The sequence below is a fragment of the Cinclus cinclus genome, chromosome 17 (assembly GCF_963662255.1).
Source record: "Cinclus cinclus chromosome 17, bCinCin1.1, whole genome shotgun sequence".
Taxonomy (NCBI): domain Eukaryota; kingdom Metazoa; phylum Chordata; class Aves; order Passeriformes; family Cinclidae; genus Cinclus; species Cinclus cinclus.
In genome coordinates this window covers 324,990-342,835 of record NC_085062.1, presented here as the reverse complement: position 1 = coordinate 342,835, position 17,846 = coordinate 324,990, and the positions used below count along the sequence as shown (strand labels likewise).

At 42.7% G+C, this 17,846-nt stretch overlaps 1 protein-coding gene across 2 annotated transcripts in view; it reads left to right on the top strand.

Annotated features, from left to right (window-relative positions):
• Window positions 1-17,846, top strand: part of ADGRD1 (adhesion G protein-coupled receptor D1) — a 118,800-nt gene that overhangs the window by 86,088 nt on the left and 14,866 nt on the right. For both annotated transcript variants that reach the window (XM_062504462.1, XM_062504461.1), the window contains 4 exons: window positions 1,659-1,812; window positions 4,392-4,458; window positions 5,381-5,447; window positions 9,073-9,164. In XM_062504462.1, the coding sequence (XP_062360446.1) occupies window positions 1,659-1,812; window positions 4,392-4,458; window positions 5,381-5,447; window positions 9,073-9,164 (380 nt within the window). The remainder of the gene's footprint in view (window positions 1-1,658; window positions 1,813-4,391; window positions 4,459-5,380; window positions 5,448-9,072; window positions 9,165-17,846) is intronic.

The following is a 17,846-nucleotide window of genomic DNA, read 5'->3' as shown; positions in this document are numbered from 1 at the left end:
CAGTTCTTTAGGTTTCTAAAGCTTTCCAAACATCTGAGTATGTTTGTGGGGAAAATGGAAATATTATGTAGACACAGGAAAATAAAAATGGAAGTATAAAGTGTTAGCCAGCACTGGATTTTTTTCCAGCACAACCAGAAAATCTAATGTCTCTATTATCTTCTGTTCTGGATCAGGGTGTAAATCTCTTTCTCACTCAGAACTCCTGCCTGGCATTGCTGGAAACTTCCAGAGAGGTGAAATGAGCAGCTTTTGTTTGTGATATATCTATAAAATTACCTATCTGTTTTGAGACTGTCCTCAGTAAAAAAACCTGACAAATATTTTCTGGGAGGCCTTTCTGAAATCCTGCTTTACTTTCTCATCAACAATAATGGGAGACCTTGCTGCTGGCTGGGCTGCTTTTTCCCTTCCCACAGACTCTCTAGTTGTCAACTCTAGGAGTAGCAGGAACAAAATCTGCCTTTGAAGAGAGTTCTGCTAAAAGTAGAGTGTTTCACATGGTGCAGCAAGAGAGACATGCCTGGGTTTAGCGTGTAAAGGCTCAGCTTCTCAGTGCTTTTATAGAAGGCAATTTTGGCATATAAGAGTAACTTCTAAGCAATAATTAAGGCAAAGAAAACCCACCAGAATGAGCAGCAACTTTGCTGTGGATTTTATGTACAAAACTGAAACTAAGCATTATACAAAATTATATACAGACCAACCTCCTGCTTCTTCACTGTGTGTTATTTTTCTGCTGTTTTGTGATCCAGATTGTTTGGCTACTCAAAAGTTGGAAATTATCCATTTGACGGAACTAGCCTGTAAGTCAGCTTTATGTTGCATTTAGATTTTTGTGGTCTAATCTTCTGGTAGAAATCAAAAGGCATTAAAATGGATTTCATAGCCTTATGATAAAATTAACTGGAAAGGCTCTTACAGCTTTTGTCAATAAGCTAATCTGGTTTAATAATATGTCACTGAACTTTATGAAATACTAAACCACATACAGACCTCACTTACATGAATTAACCCCAAATTTATCGCTTTTGAATACATTGGATTTGCATTAGAATGTCCTTGCACTAGTCCAAGTGAGTCTGTACAGGAAAGCCTCAATTTTCATTACACTACCAAGTCCCAAAGTTTAATTGTCATTGGAGTGCAAAATCCCAAATCGAATCATCAGCATAAGGAGTGAAATGCCAGCACAGCACAGATTAGCTCACACAAAAAAGGGAATTACAATTAACATCTGAGGCAGCAAACTGGGTCCTACTGGTGGTGCTGCCCCAGCACAGCCCCCCTGCCTGGAGCCTTCCTGGGGCTTGTCCAGCTGAGGAAGGCAAAAACCTTCCCATTCCAGGGGCTGGATGCAAGCAGCCCTGGGAATTCTGTACGCGCCACAGAAGGGATGTCACACTCACATTTGGCAATGTTGTTAGGGGTTTTTTAATTTTTTTTTTTAAGGTGAGAGGATTTGTTTCTCTGAAGCTATCTGAAAATGCAGTAGAGAAATGAAATTGTCTATTGCTTTCTTTTTAAGACAGTTTTACTTCAGCGATTTAGCATTTAACCTGTAAATATCTATATAAATTTTAAAAAAAGAAAAAAAGAGAAAATTAATGTGACTGTATTACAAAGAACTAATGTATTCTGTCTTACTCTTAATTTAGCTGCCTTGCAAGATATTGGCCATTCTCCTTCATTTTTTCTTCCTGAGTGCTTTTGCATGGATGCTGGTGGAAGGATTTCATCTTTACAGCATGGTGATCAAAGTATTTGGGTCAGAAGAAAGCAAGCACTTATATTATTATGGAATTGGATGGGGTAAGCATTTAGTAGCTGCTTAGTTTAAGTCTCCTCAGTATAGGACAAGATTATATTCAGAAGCATATTTGAAATTGTCATCTTATGATCACAGTTTGCCTTACTCAGAGTGGGTCTGTTGGATGAAAAAATGCATAATTTTTCCGGCTGCAGTCAGAGTTCAGAAGGTGTATTCCTTGAGCCAATTCCACTGCAGAGAATGCCAGAATCTCTCCAGGCCAGATCAGACCCTCAATTACCAAATCAATGGCAGGACTGTGGGAGGGAATCCCCCTGCACTGCTGTGTTCTTTCTTTGGTTCTAACCCACACCAGTGACTTGTGTCTGTGCTCTGCAAAGTCATACATGGGAAATGGGCACAGCAGCACAGAAGTATCACAAGACTTCACTGGTTGTTGCTTTGTGCCTTGAAACCCCCAGGCTAAAAGAACCCCAGCAGGGTTGTTAGGAGTGCAGCAGTGGTTCTGGGAATGTCTCAGGCAGCAATCCAGGGCACTCGAGATGCAACAATGAAAGCACAATCCCTCTGCATATTTGGGGAGCTAGAATGGAGTGTTTTGTTGCTGACCCTTCCAGCAGAGCTGCAGTGGTGCTTGACAAAGCTCCACATTTGGGAGGAGAGGGAGCCTCAGACCCTGAGCCAAAGAATAGGTGTGGGAAAACAGAAAAGGAATATCCATGCAATTACAGACAATTTCAAAACATGTTCAAATATGCATTGTCTTTCCTCCCCTCCAAATTCATTTGGAGGTACAGGAAGAACAATTAAATCAATAATACACACCTGCTGCAGTCATAATTGAAATATTTAATACCTATTTGGCACCATGCAGATCTGGGTGATAGTAATGCTGTGGAATATATAAATATTTCAAGAGCTATCTACTTGTCCTTTTTTTATTATGCCCTTTTTATTTTGTGCATCTTTCCTCATTCATTTAACAATCTTCTTAGGAGTTGTGTCTAAGGGCTACAGTCCTCTGGTGAACATGGGATCTCCCAGACTGAGGGGACAAGCTGCAATTACTAAAGAATGAAAATACTTCTTCCAAAAGTAGTATTTCTGCCAGTACTGGAAAACTTTGCACAATTTGTGAGGATGATAATTGTAAAATTAAGCAGAAATTGCCTCTCAGAGAATTTTGTCAACCCTCATGCAGAAAAACAAAAGAATTAAAAAGAAAATTGAAACTTTAAGATATCATGTCTAATACTCTGTCTGGGAACTGTTTATTGAATTCTGTAATATGATAAAAGCTCCAACCTTCCCATTTTATTAAATCATACAGGAATTAGCAGGCAATCATTTAATATTTGAAGGGATGGGTTTTAGTGTAGTTGGAAGTGCTGGCAATAGAGCCCTTGTGCCTCTCCAGCTCCTGGCCTGGAATGAGGTGGCACAACAGGACCTGGCAGAGCTGGGGCCAGAGCAGCTCCTGGCACCAGGAACAGAACTGCATCTGTGTAATTTATTTGTGTCATTTGTGTAATTCCTGTGTCACCAGGACCAGAACTGCCCCTGTGTCATTCCTGTGTCATTCCTGTGTCATTCCTGTGTCACTCCTGCATCACCAGGACCAGAACTGCCCATGTCATTCCTGTGTCATTCCTGTGTAATTTGTGTCATTTCTGCATCACCAGGACCAGAACTGCCTCTGTCATTCCTGTGTCATTCCTGTGTAACTCCTGCATCACCAGGACCAGAACTGCCCATGTCATTCCTGTGTCATTCCTGTGTCATTCCTGTGTCATTCCTGTGTAATTCCTGTGTAACTCCTGTGTCACCAGGACCAGAACTGCCCGTGTCATTCCTGTGTCATTCCTGTGTCATTCCTGTGTAACTCCTGCATCACCAGGACCAGAACTGCCCCTGTGTAGTTCCTGTGTAATTCCTGTGTAGTTCCTGTGTAGTTCCTGTGCTATCCCATGAATGTTTCTCCACCTCCCAGGGCACAGCCCACTGCACCAGTCAAAACCATCTGGGAACAGAGTTTCCTCTAAGCACAGAACTCTGGCAGACCTGTGACATATTTATGTTAAATCAGCCTTGACTGGGCACCTGAGGCAGCCTGACTTTGCTTCTGTCTCTTGCTGCTGGGTGTGATGCTCTGGATAACCAAATGTCACCACTCCTGTCCTCTCACCTGCTATTCATGTGAGAAGCTCTGCTCTCCTGTCTAAGTTGTTCTGAATTCTTGAGCAAAAATGCACTCACTTAAGGGAAAGTGCTTAAAATCAGGCTGATATTGCTTCACAGGGTATCACTGCTTGGATAGCAGAGGCAGAAAGCCCATCAAGCAAACCCAGGCCTAAAGAGAACTGTGATTGCCATGGAAATTAGCACTGACTCAGTTTAACAGTTAAACTAGTACTTTATTAAAAAGTAATTTTGTTTGTCTGACATCAGTTGATTAAAACGTGTTGGATTAAACAGGAGGATGCAGGAGGATGTCAAGTTAGACTTAATTTGAAAATTACTCTGAGCTGTTCTGTTCATACAAAATTTAGCAGAACTAGCAGGGCTTACTGGAAGATGTACTTTTATTCCTGATATTTCCACTGCATCTGCCTTTCTGCAGGCTGCCCACTGGTGATCTGTGTCATTTCTGCAACCTCGTCCCTGGACAGCTACGGAGAAAGTGGCAAGTGAGTATGAGGAATCCTCACTGCAGGTGCAGTAAGGATGAAAATCTGATGTGGAGGAAATTGTAAATGTGTTAACTGGGCTGTGGTGCTGCAAGATTCTCCTGAGGAGCAGGGGACACTGCAAAAGAATGACTTGTGTAGGCATATTGTTAAACATAGGAGACTGAAGTCTGGTTTTCACAGAGATGATGCACAAAAAACTCCTCTGAGATGCTTTTCCTACTTCTCACTGAAGAGCTCCTCAGTGAGCTCCCTGCTCAGGGGGGGAAATTGCACCAAGATTAGAGTAATCATTGATTAAAGATATTTGATCTGAAGAAAACTGCAGTTACACCTGAAATCTGGGATGGATAACATTCAAAACTTTGAAAATTAATTTCCTTTCTAATTTAGGAAAAGAAGAGCAAATTTATCTGAAAGAACACCATAGGATTTAATCCTAAAATACTTTCACCTGTGGTGAAGTGGTTCATCTCTTCAGGGCTGTAAGAAGGGCTGTGAGGCTGGCTGTGTTTGCCAGCCCCTTCCCCACTCCAGCTCAATTTGCCAGTGAGACAAATCCACTGCAATGAGACATTTCACATTGCTGCAGCACTGAAATAACTGCCTGTGGCCCAGGATACCAGAACAACAAATTGCAAATAAAACATTTCCTCTCTTCCCATCTTTGCACTCATGTGAAGGTGAGCTGGGGCAGAGAGGAGTCACTGTGTGACAAATCCCACCTTGGATCCCTCATGTGAGGAGAAAAGGAGCTTTTTCCTGATGTGCTATCACATCTCTTGCTTTGAAGATTCATCAGTCCTTTTACACTCTTTCAGCTGTTTTATAAATTGCGTTTGTTTTTTTTTTTTTAATTAGTAATATTACTAATTAAATGACTGTGTGTTTCCTCTGAAACAACTCTGCTTTTCCCCTGCAGCTGCTGGCTTTCACTGGAGAACGGAGCAATCTGGGCTTTTGTGGCACCAGCCATGTTTGTCATTCTGGTAGGTACCAGCAGAGCAGGAGCTCCTGGAGCAGGGTGAGAGCTGTCAGCCCCAGGGCTGCCCACAGCCCTGTCCCTGCACTGCTCAGGAATCTGCTCTGGCCCTGGCTTTTGGTTTGCTGGGTTCAGGGAGGTCAGGGCAGGGATGTTCAGGTGGCTTTGCTGGGCTCAGGGATGTTCAGGTGAGTTTGCTGGGTTCAGGGATGTTCAGGTGAGTTTGCTGGGTTCAGGTAGGGCAGGTTGGTCAGGGCAGGGATGTTCAGGTGAATTTGCTGGGCTCAGGGATGTTCAGGTGAGTTTGCTGGGCTCAGGGATGTTCAGGTGGCTTTCCTGGGTTCCAGCTCTAATGAACTGCACCTCTCCAGGCAGGGTGCAGGGTCACGGCTCGGTGTTGGTGCACAAACACTCCACAGCAGTTAAGGATGCTCACACAAGAAACTGCAGTGAGTTGGAGCTTCCCCTCTGTGATTGCTCAAGGAGTCAGGAGGGTTTGCAGAGACCTGTGCCACACCAGCAGCTCCTCAGCACTGTTTCTGATACTTTTATTGACCAGGTTATCTACAGTGTTTTCTGCAGGCTGTAATGTCAGATTGAAAGCCTGAAGATGTAGTAGAGTCACTGACCAGTGAAACCAGGTCATGTTTGAAGCTTTACTTAGACTTTTAGAGGCATGGACATTTTAAAAAGAAAGCACAGAGAAACTTGCTCAGATTTTGTCCCACAGAAAACCCCACAAGTCCTGCTCACAGGCCAAAGGAAGGAATATATCCATACAGTTATAACTAGTGTTTACCATTGCATACCTCTGTAACTGCCAAGCAGAAGGTCCACCCTGCCCTTCTGTATGTGAGTTTACATTCAAAGGTATGCAGATATTGATTGGAGAGCAATTAAAATCTAATATTCATATGTCTCCTCCTCACATCAACACTTGCATTCTGGCCACTGTTCAGCACCAAAGGAGGAAATGAGGCACAGTCAGTAACATCAAACCTTTCCAGGCTGCTGTCCAAGGATGGTGGTAACCAAAGCACACCAGGTACTGAAATGCTCCCTCACCTGGGCAAGCACAATTTGCATGTGCAGCTGCTTGGCAGAGAAACAAAGAGTTTAATTGTCTGGATAACTTATGATATATAACTGCTATTTGTGCAGTTCAAATTATGTTCTTGTAGGGATACAAATGCTTTCAGAAAGAGAAAGAGTGAGCTCACAAGGTTGATCCACATAGAGCAATTTGTTAAATAGTCTAAACCCAGCTATGCCCAAAATAGCAGCAAGTGAGCTGACAAATTGCCTCCCTGGGCATTGGATATTGCTGTTGAAAAATGTGTTAGTGCCTATAGGGAAATAACAGGGCTAAACACTATCTGGTGTGTGTGCACGTCTGCCTGTGTTCTTTAAATAACAAATTAGCCACCGCTTGCATAAACTAGCATTTAAGTCTGAAAATATTTCTCAAAAAGCAGTTTTTGACTAGTTTGATCCACAGTGTCTCTGTTAAGAAAAAGGATTATGCTGTGAGGAAAACTGGGGGATTGCTCCTTTCAACTCCCACTCCCCAGAGGCCAGGCAGACACAGCCCACTTTTATCCTGTCCTGCTTCACAGGCAATCCAGACACCGTGGAGCCTGAAACAGAATGATGTGGAGGGAGTGTGACTGGGCAAAAACACTCACACATACTTTTCTAAGCAGTAATTCACAGAACCTCCCAGCCCTGTATAGATTCCCATACCAAATATGCTCCTTCCTTGGGGTTTGAGTCCAGGGATATGATGTAGGAAATAGTTCCTTCTATATAAAGGACTTTTGGCTTCTGCCTATGCTCAAGGTTTTAAGATCCCTCTCCCCCACACCCCAAACCACAACACACAAGCCTCTATGTCATCCTCTCAAAGCAGCTTCACCAAAAATCCTTGCAATTAATTTGCAAACCAAACTAAGCTCATCCCAAATTCCCCTGGGAAAGTGTCTTCAGTGGAAAAAACCCAGCTTGACAAAGCACCTGAATGTTTGACACAAGACATCAAAACTTCTGGCAGAAGGCTTTGTTTGTTATCAGCCATCTGCTGCCTTGGTGTGTTTCCATAGCTGTGGCAGCATGAAGGGAATTCTGTGGGAACCATCTGTGTGCATGGACAGGGAGTGAGGAGGAGATGCTGGGCTGCAGTGCAAGGCCTCTTACTGCTTTCCCTGTGAATTGTTATTTTCCTGAGGGTCCAGTCCTAGTGAGAGTTTGCAAGGCTCTGAGTATAGCACAGAAATGTGTTTCTCAAAAATGCTCATTGCCACCTCAAAGGATTTATAGAAGTTATTTACAAAATATGATTTGGTAGGAATAGGGAAAATTATTCCAAAACCATTGAATTTCACTCTTATCTCTGTAAAGCTTATTGAACCACAAGTACCCTTGTTTTTGAGGAGCTGGCAGTTCCACAGGATACCCCTTGGATAAACTCAAGAGCCATGGCAAAAATGAACTATTACAGATATGCTCTGATTCTACAGCAGGTCATGATTTGCCCTTAGAAACATAAAACTAAAAAAGGGGTCAGAAGGTTTGAAAAAACCCAAGGAAATCATTATAATCAAATTTAAACATCTTTAATTCACCCTCTCATTCTCAGAATTAGAATATTTATGCAAAAGTAGAGGATGATTATTGAGTTAGGAGCAGCACTTTTTTTGAAGTATTCTCTTTCTTTTTGGTCTGTAGTTCAGGATAGTTTTGTTCTACCTTTGTTCTCGAGGCTTTGTAGCTGATGTTCAGCTTGGGACAGGAAAGGGGAAATACGTGTTTCACCTTCACATTATCCACCTTTTTTTTTCCCTTTAAACCCGAGGTCTTTGCACAGCAAGACAGTCTTTGCCACATTTCCTTTAAGTGATAAAGATTTCCTTCTTCCTCCACCTGTGACTCCAGCACAAACTTTCTTTTGTTGAACATTTTCAGTGTTAGTCTTTTCAAGATTTCCTACTTTTCTGTTGGGAATTCTTTTCATTTTATTGATGTTTCTGCTGGACCTGACATCAAAAAGAGTGGAGCCTTTGAAGAGCAGAGTTCAGATTTAGCATATTTTTCTCATTGCTCCTTTAAAATAGACTTGTAGCTAAATTGCAAGCAGGCTTTGGTCAGAAACAGGACCTGTGCACCCTGAGGTGTGCAGCACAGGGGCTCTCTCAGGTCTGTGCACATGAGCACAAAACCAAAGACAATGCAGACACGTGCCCCGCTCAGGAAGCTCCTGCTGTTCTCTGATTTATTCACAATAAAGGCATTTATTCACAGTCAGGTTATTTATTTGTGTACTGGGGATCCTGAGCACCCAGGCTGGGAGGTAAAGCACCAAGCCAGGCTTTTCCCAAACAGACAAGGATGCTCCTGGAGGAAAGAGAGCAGCAAAGGAAAGAGGGAACACCCATCCCTCTCTGGGGGTGGAAATCACTGGCAAACTGCAAGCTGCGCCAGCCCAGCCTTAGAAACCTCTCCTGGCAAATAAAGGCAGCCCAGAAAGTTTCTGTTTCCTGATTTCCTGCTGTGTTTGCACAACACCCTCCCAGGGCAGCCTGCACCTCGGAACTTGCTCTCCTGACCAAGCCCTGCTCCTTTCTCTTCTCCCCCAGGTGAACATTGGCATTCTCATTGCTGTCACAAGAGTCATCTCCAGAATCAGTGCAGACAACTACAAGGTCCACGGAGATGCTAATGCCTTCAAGTAAGTTTTTCTCATTGAAATGATGACAACATTCTCACAGGAACAATGTTGTACCATGGACTTCTCCCAGAACACTGACATCACTCCCCTTCAGCAGAAAGCAAATTCTGTTTTAACAGGTATTTTAATGCAGCCAGTTAAGCTGTATTTTCTTAAAGCTGGATGCTGTGCAGGGTGAAACCCGTGGTTCAGCAGGAGCTGAAGAGTTCCCTTGACTGTTACAGTCTCCAGCACTTGCTGATTCATTATTTTCCATTTTATGACTGGAGACTTTCCTCTTCCTGCTACGGTCAAAGCTGAATTTCACAGAGCATCATTAATCTGTACTGGGTTATTGTCACTCTCCTGCTTCTTCTGAGGATAGACCTTGTTTCTAGTCCCAGCTCAGTACAATATGTAGGCATATGCTTATCTTTAAGACTCTCTTGACACTGCAAAGCACACAGATTACACTGGATTTAAATGTGTGCCTAAATTCAAGCAGATCTTTATATCACAGTGCCTTGAACCTCTTGGGGTGGTGGCCTCTGAGAGTGAATCATCTCTAAAATAGCACTAGCAGGTCTGGAGGGGAAATGTAAGGCAGACACAAAGCTGCCTCTGAATATAAAAGACAAATTCTGATTCCTGAAATACATAGAAGGATTACATGTGTGTAGCTAAGAAGATAATTGAATATATCGAGGCTAAATTAAGATGCTGAATATTCTATTTTGTATCTCCTTCAAGATGCTTTAGTCCAAATAGAGAAATGACACAGTACATAAATAAAAGAATATGGAGCTTAGATAGAAGAAAAATGTGATGATGGCTTGTATTTAATGGTTCTGAGGCACAATTTATTGCATGATAAGGATTTGGTGCCACTGTTCTGAAATGGTATCCTAAAGAATAATTTTTATGCTTGGATTACTTATGTAATTTTGAAAATGTCATTAAGTTTTAAATATTGGTGACAGTTACCTAATTCAAGATAGTTTAGTTATTGTACACTTATCCAACAGGAAAAGAAAAACCGTAAATAAGTCTGCAGAAAAATCAATAAGATAATTACACTGTAGTGAAATGAGAAGCCTGGGAATTAAAATGACTGTTCCAGGTTTGGCTGAGTTCCTGTGACCTTCAGAAATACAAAGGAAATATAGAAACTTAGGAAGCAAATAACTGTATATTGTCAATGGCAATTTTTATGCACTATTAGAAGTATGAAGACAAAGACACAACTCCATAAGTACAAGAGGAGCTACAGAGGTTGCTCCATGTACTTGAATATTTTACTGCATTGCAAGGAATTGATCCAATGCACATGGTACCCTGCACACTAACACATATTATTTATTTTTAACTGTGTGTGCACATAATCAATTTATGAATGATTGGTCTGGGACCAAGATGTGATGCCTTTAATGAGGGGTATACCTTCTTAGCCCAAATATGATCAGCTGTAGATTTGGAATGTGTAACTCTGTACTGAAAATGGGACTTCTCCAGGTGCCCTGGCTAAGAAATGCTCTTTGTGTCAAGTCATTTTCACATGACGCTTTCAGGATTTGACCGAACAGAAGTTACAGGGAGAAAAGTGCAGAAAAATTAATATCAGAGGGCTGATAGATCTGAAAATTTGAACCATGAAGTTATTATTGGAAATATGCTCTGCTAGAACAGCTTTCCTCACAGAAATAAATTAAGTTAGTAAAATACAATGGAAGGTAAACAGAACATAGAGAATAGTTCTTCTGTATTAGTTCTTCATTGTATTAGTTCTTCTGTAATAGTTCTTCATTGCAGAAATGGGTCCTTAAAGGAAGTTTGAAGTGAGAAGAGCATAAATACACATTCAGATCTTGGGAAGTGTTTATGGCCTGATGTAACATAGCAGTGAGGCATGATGAATTCCAGCTTTAGGTACAGAAGATGCCATAGAGAAAGTAACTGGTCTATTTGAAACAAAGATAATTATAAAGACTTTGTAGCACTGGGTTTATATGTCTAGTGTGAAATCCTTCTGTGTATTTTCCAACAAATAAGAGCAAAAGCAAAGCAGGTTGTGATGTGTCAGGTGCAGGGGAAGTGTTTCTCCTGGTGTGAAATCCCTGTGCTCCAAGCATTGCAGGCTCCTGATTGAGCTGATTACAGGTTGTTAACCCAGGAGGGGGAAAGGAACAGCAAAACCAATCGCTGACAGACACAGAGAAACCAGAAAAGCTGGAAGACTCTACAGTTTCTGGGAGGAAGGACTGCAAGGTAGTTTTAGAATCAACAAGTTCAGCTAGCTTAGGGAGGAATCCCTGGAGGCTGCAGAAAGCTTTGTGTGCCCTGAGCCTCAAATACTGGGGCTGCCAGGCATCCCTGAGGAGGGCAGCTCACTCAAGTTCACTGTGGGCAAACCTGGGCTCTGCCAGGAGGGATTCACCAAGCAAGCCCTGCTCACAACCCCAGGGCTGGATTAAACTCGTCTGGTGGGGCAGGAAAGCTTCGGCACCACTGTGGGACGTGGAGGAGGAGAAGTGGCTCCTTGGGAGCTGTGCTTGCGCTTTCAGAAAGCCAAAGGCGCAGAAAGAGAACCGCAGGGCAAGGAGCTGTGGAGGGGAACCTGCTCAGCCCAATAAACTCGAGGCAGAACCGGGAGGGAGCTCAGACCCCAGAGCTGCTGTCTGCGCTGTCACAGCTTTCACAGACCTGCCTGCTCCCCAGGCTCTGCTGCCAGACGAGTTTCAGCACACTGACAAGCACCGAATTCCCTCTGTGCATGGCACAGGACCTGCCCTGGCCCTGCCTCCCCTAAACCCCTGAGCTCAGTAAAGCTGGCAGCTCATGCCCTGGCTCCTGCCCCGTGCAGAAATGGCTCCTGCTGCAGCTGGGCTCCGGGCAGCGTTGGTCTGAAAGCCACGACTGTCCCCTGCTTGTCTCCGACTGTGGCCCAGGGGAGCCCAGGCCGTGCTCAGCACCTCTGCACCTCTCAGCCAGGTGTGGTGACTTAGCCCCTGGGGAGCAGGACCAGCTCAGGAAATCCGAGAGCAAACAAAAGGTGCATTTTGAGTCACGATGGCATCAGTTAGAAAGGGTGTTCATTGCTGGAGAAGTGCTGCAGCACCTTTCCTTTCTGAAAACTAAGTTACTTGGCAATGCAAGTGGATGTCACCAACAAGGCTTGTTTCTCCTGGCAACAAAGAGCAATAAACTGATGTAATTATTTGGAGTAATTGTTCCTGATGTTCCATATGGCAGCAGGTCCTCTCCAAGTGACTGCAGAACATGCAGCAGGGTGAGCCCCTGCTCTGCTCGGGAGGCAGCATCCCACAGACTTCAGGCTTGAAGCCAAACCTGAAAAGAAAGTTGTGAACAAAATTCCTTTTATTGGCATAAAATTAATTTCTTCATCTTCCCCACTCACATTTCTCCCAAAGAGAACAAAGCGCAGCTATTGGCTTATTGAAGTCTCCAGGTTCAGATGTTGCTTGTCACAGAGGAGACATCAGAGCTCATCCTGCTGAACATCTGGTTCTGCTTTCACTGCCACTGCTGTGCTCATTGCTTTGTTTAAAGTAAATAAAAATAGTGCCCCACAAATGAATTTAAGAAGCAACATAAAAGACTAAGATTTTATGGAACATAAGCTGCAAAATACCCAATAATTTAAGGCAAAACCAATACAATTAAAGTTTATGATCAGAGACACCAATTAAAGCATAATTGACTCCTGTGACAGTCTGAACAGTAGCTATTTGGTCACTATAGTAATTTTCCTATGTGTGTGAAAATAGCCACTTTTTTAGTGTCTGAAACTTTAATTCTGCAAGAGCAGTTTTCTGGAAAGAGCTGAGCAAAGAATTGTTATCATCTCCTGTTATTACTTGAATTTACTTAAGAACATGATTTTTGTATTGTTTTTGAAGCATACCCAACGCACGCATAGAATATGAACTTTTCCTTTAGTTGTGATTGATTATTCTTGAACTTTTTATCAGAGGATTAGCTATTGACTCTCACCAAAATAATTTTGGGCAATAATTCAGTTGTGGCTTAATGAGAAAGTTTTGCATCCAGGGAACAGATTTTCTGCCAAAAAGCTAATTTAAATGTTTTAGTTTATAGAATGCTGGATCTAATACCTTGAAACATTTAAATGCATAATACAGCATTTGTTTGAATTATCCATTCTTTTTTTAGGGACATAACTAATCATATTTTTGAGTTTAAGCATATGAGTAGCCTCTCTAAGCTTAATGCAATTAAAGCAGATTAGTTTAATGGAATTGCTCATGTGCTTGAAAAGGCACATGATTACATTTCTGAGTTATGAACCATTTGAACTCCTTTTCTTACTTATTTCTGCTGCATCTAAAGACTTAACCCTACTCAGTACATTAATTGACATATAAGAGCCTAAATAAGGGTTTTTTTCTTACTGCCCCACCCTTCTCATGGAAAGTGATTTCTCTGTTCCAGTGAGAAAAGATCCCCAAAGCAGCAGAGTTAGAAATGTGCACATTTCATTGCCTGTGGGACAGCTCCTGCCTCATCCCACTTAGCACAGGTAATAATTTGACTGCCTGAGCTCCCTGGACTCCAAGGTCTGTTTGGCACTGATGGATATTAATTGTGGCAGAGGAAGGAATGCCCAGCTTGTCTCTGGTTTTAGGTTAGAAGCAGAGACACCACATTCAGCCAACCCCTGTGATTTCCAAGCCAGTTCACTTCTGCATTCTGGTGGCCAGAAGAGACAGTTTCATTAACTTTTCTTGAGTAAACTGCCAAGTCCAGCTCTTATTAAATACATTCTCACTGCTTACTCTGAAATGGTCCAATGAGTTGGAAAAATCTCTGTCTTTTTATAAAATGTACACTTCAGCACTCAGTGAACCAAAAGTGATAGCTATCATAATCATCCATGGAGAAAGCAATTACAGCAAAATTAGAAATATTTCTTAGCTTTTTACCCTATTCTTTCTTTCATTTTATTATTTTCTTCCAAGTTCAAAGTGAAAACTCAGTGAAACAGTAAAGCAGTTCTCCATTGGAAAAATGTTTTCTTGTTTAGTTAAATTAACGACTGAAAATTGGACAAAATGGCAGTAGCTCTAGTGAATGGGAGCAGAACAGGGCTTCAGGAAAATCTCAGCACAGCAAGTCATGTCAGCAGCTGTGTTAGTCCCATCTGCATTTTTTAATACATCACAAGCCCCTGCACATGAACCTGAAAGCGGAGTCTGTAGGATTAATGGGAATCCATTCCTTGCTTTGGCTATTTGAGGGACGCCCAGGAAGCCTTTCCCTTTGCAGGTGTAAACCCAGGAGGGCAGTGCTGCAGCAGCTGGGGCGCTGCAGACATCTGCACCCAGGAATTGGCCATTCCAAAGCACTTTGCAAAGCCATCCATTACACCCTGCTGCTCTGGCACATTGCTGGAGCATTCAATCACTGATGCACTCCGTGCCAGGCTCTGCCTCGCTGCTCTACCTTGTTTATAAACACTCCCAGCCTTTCATCCCAGTCGCCTTCTGCCTGGGAAACAAATCCTGGCAGTCAGTGCTGAGAACTTCGGAGCTTCAGCTCTTATTCTGCAAGCTCCTGGGTATTTGCTGCATTTTGTTCTTGTGATTCCATTCCTGTTTTCCATCCCTGTTTTGTGTCATTTGGTGTCCAAAGACTCCTCGTTCTAAGGATTATTCCCAGCGGTTCATATTCACAGAATGTGCTTGTCAGTCATGGCACTGCTTGAAGCTCTCAGGAGAGCTTTCCTGCCAAAGTGATACCATCATCTCCTCCATAACTAAATTCCACCTCTTTGTGGTGCCATTTGAGAATTTCTCTGGTTTTTTTGGGTTTTTTGTTTGTGTTTTGTTATTTTTTTTAATCTCCTTCTACAAGGAAGGTGAGGAGCAAGATACAATCTGTAAACTGTTCTGGAAGTCTACAGAGATTCAAAATCCATAGCACTAGAAAATCCTTTCAGTGCTTTTCTGGGTGGCAGATGTTTGCAGCACAGCCCTCAGAGACAGGGAGCACCTGCTTCTGTGTGCTCTAATGGAAAAGATATTTTTCCATTTGCTGAAGGAGAGCCATCCGTTAGACAGAGCAATTTGACAGGCCAAATCTGCTTCCAGCAGGTCCTTTTCTTCCCAATTTCTCACAGTGTGTAAGGGATCGTGTTCACTGAACATGGCTTCAAACAGCAGGAGTGATGCACCTCCTAGAAACTGTTGGAAGGAGGAGAGTTGACTTGAAACAAAGGAAATAATTAAAATGAAAGTATTAAGCAGTGACAATTAGTGAGCTGAAGTGCTACTGCCAATGATAATGTCTTCAGCCTAATTAAATTTTTGGCTCATTGAATATGACAAATACAAATGCAGTTTGGGCATCTCCTTATTAGACTTAGGGTTTTGTACTAAAAACAACATGGGTTTGAATGTTGCCAATGAGGGTATTAATGAAGAACTCTAATCTTTTAGAGACCATAATGACAGTAATGGGAGTGCTTTCTTCACTGCAGATGCTGAGAGTCACAGCAATGCAGAAAGGCTCCAGGACAGGTTGGGATTGTTCAGGCACATTTCAGGCACATTTCTGGGGGAGCATTAAAAAATTTAAAGTATGTAAAGTATAGCTGCAGAGAGGAGACCACTCTGCAAAACGAGAGAAATGAGGACAAATAGTAGCAGGCTTAAACTGATGAAAAAAATCAAATATCTTCAAGCTTCCTGTAGTGGGAGGGGAGTTGCAGAGCAGTGGATCTGATTACCTGGAGAGCTTTGACAGGTGTGACAGCCAGCCCTGTCTGAGCTGGCCCAGGTGACATGGTGAGCCCTCCTGCTGCTGCCTTTTCTCTTGGTTTATCCTGAACCACAGCTGTCCTTGGTGGGAATAGTTTTCTGTCTGTCATTGCTCCTTAAGCAGCATTTGCTGCTCCAGGGCCTGTTGATGCTGGCTCCAAAGTAACAAGCAGCTCTGGTATTTGTGCCTGCTTCTTTCTGTGTCAGGAAGGGCAGCAAGACAAAACATATGGGTACAAAATGTACAGGGAAAACTTCATTGTTAAGAGGTGCTGCTTTTTCTGAGTATAAAGATAAAACGATATTTATCAGAGATGCTGAGTCATGTTTATTTCCACATCTGAATGTCAGGGTAGAATAAGGTTTTGTGTCCTTTAATAACCAGATTAAAACCTGGTTATTAAATTGCTGTGATGAAACCTTGCTGTGAGCACAACAGAACCAGTGATGGAGGTGAAGGGTATGAGAGAAGGGGCCACGCCAAGCCACCCTCCTGATTTATCATCTTGTCAGGATGGGAATGTCCTGGAGCTTGTGTTGTACTCCTTGACCTCTGGCTGGATCAACTTCTTGACTCCAGTTCCTGCCAGATTCAGAGGGATCTGTCTGCAGGTGGGATCTGTCTGCAGGAGCTGGGGCTTCAGGTGGGGTCTCCTCAAGACAAACCAGGGTTTACCCAGCGTTTAATGGGAACAGAGCTCTCTGCTGGCCCCATGCCGAGGGCTGGGTGGCTCCTGATGAGCCCTTTGTGGCACACCAGGCGCCAGGTGGAGAGGAGTCAGATCAGGGGTGTTGTTACCACTGTGGTGCTGGGACACCTGAGAACAAACACGGGGTGTCCCCCTGTCGCCCTCCCTGCTGCCAAAGTTCTCTGAAGCAAAGCTTGTCTCCTTTACTTCTAGAATGATAATAACGAACCTTCAGGTTTTGAAAATCTATAGCTTTGAAGTTCACATTAATTTGTTTTTAAAATGTCCTAGCTGGATTTAGTTTTCCATCTTTTAATATCAGATTTTAAGCCATGAAAGTGCTGGTGGGAGGACTGGGCTGTGAGTCACAGCTTGGTGCCTGGTTCCAGGGTAACAATTAAATGCTGCTCCTTCATCACAAAATGGGACAATTCCCTGTGAACAGCAATAACCTCAAGAGCTTGCTTGAACTGCTTCATTTACACCCTTGGTTCCAATTTATAATCCTGTAAGTCTGTGTCAGCTTTATGCAGAATAATAACAAATACTACGGTTGTGGCATTGCAGAATATAAATGTTATTTAGCATGTGCCTTGTGCAGAGCTCTGGGCAACTTGTAAATCACTGCCCAGTCTGACACAGCTCTTAGCTAAGTGTGATTTACATATTTTCCCAATAAAGCACTCTGAAAATAAAATTAAATAAATGGAAAATACAGGTAATTACAATAAAGAAAAGGTACTATCTTAGTATCAAAAATCCTTATAAACTTTTAGGTGCTCTCTGCAGGTAAGTAATAAAATGGTATTAACAATATGTATGTTACAGGTGTTCTGGAAATAGAAATGGAACGTTTTTCCCAATTCTTTTCAACTGAAAAAGATGTGAGGCAGAAACGTATTTTAATGAAAGGAACTGATTAAAAAGCACTGTTCTTTCAGAGCAGTATCAGAAATAATGAAAAAGGCAGTTAAGTCAGATGGTCACTGAAAATACAAGGTTGTCCCAGAAAGCCAAAAGAGGCGCAGGTACAACCCTTGGAAGTGATGGAGCATCAACCTTGGCATTGAGTGTGACACTGTAATGTCCTGGGCTGCATGGCTGCTGCAGGGCCAGTGCAGCAGAGCTGCTCCTTGGGCTGCAGCACTGCTCCTGTGCAGGGATTGCAGCCCTGGTCCTGTACAGAGTGCAAGGATTGCAGCACTGCTCCTGTGCAG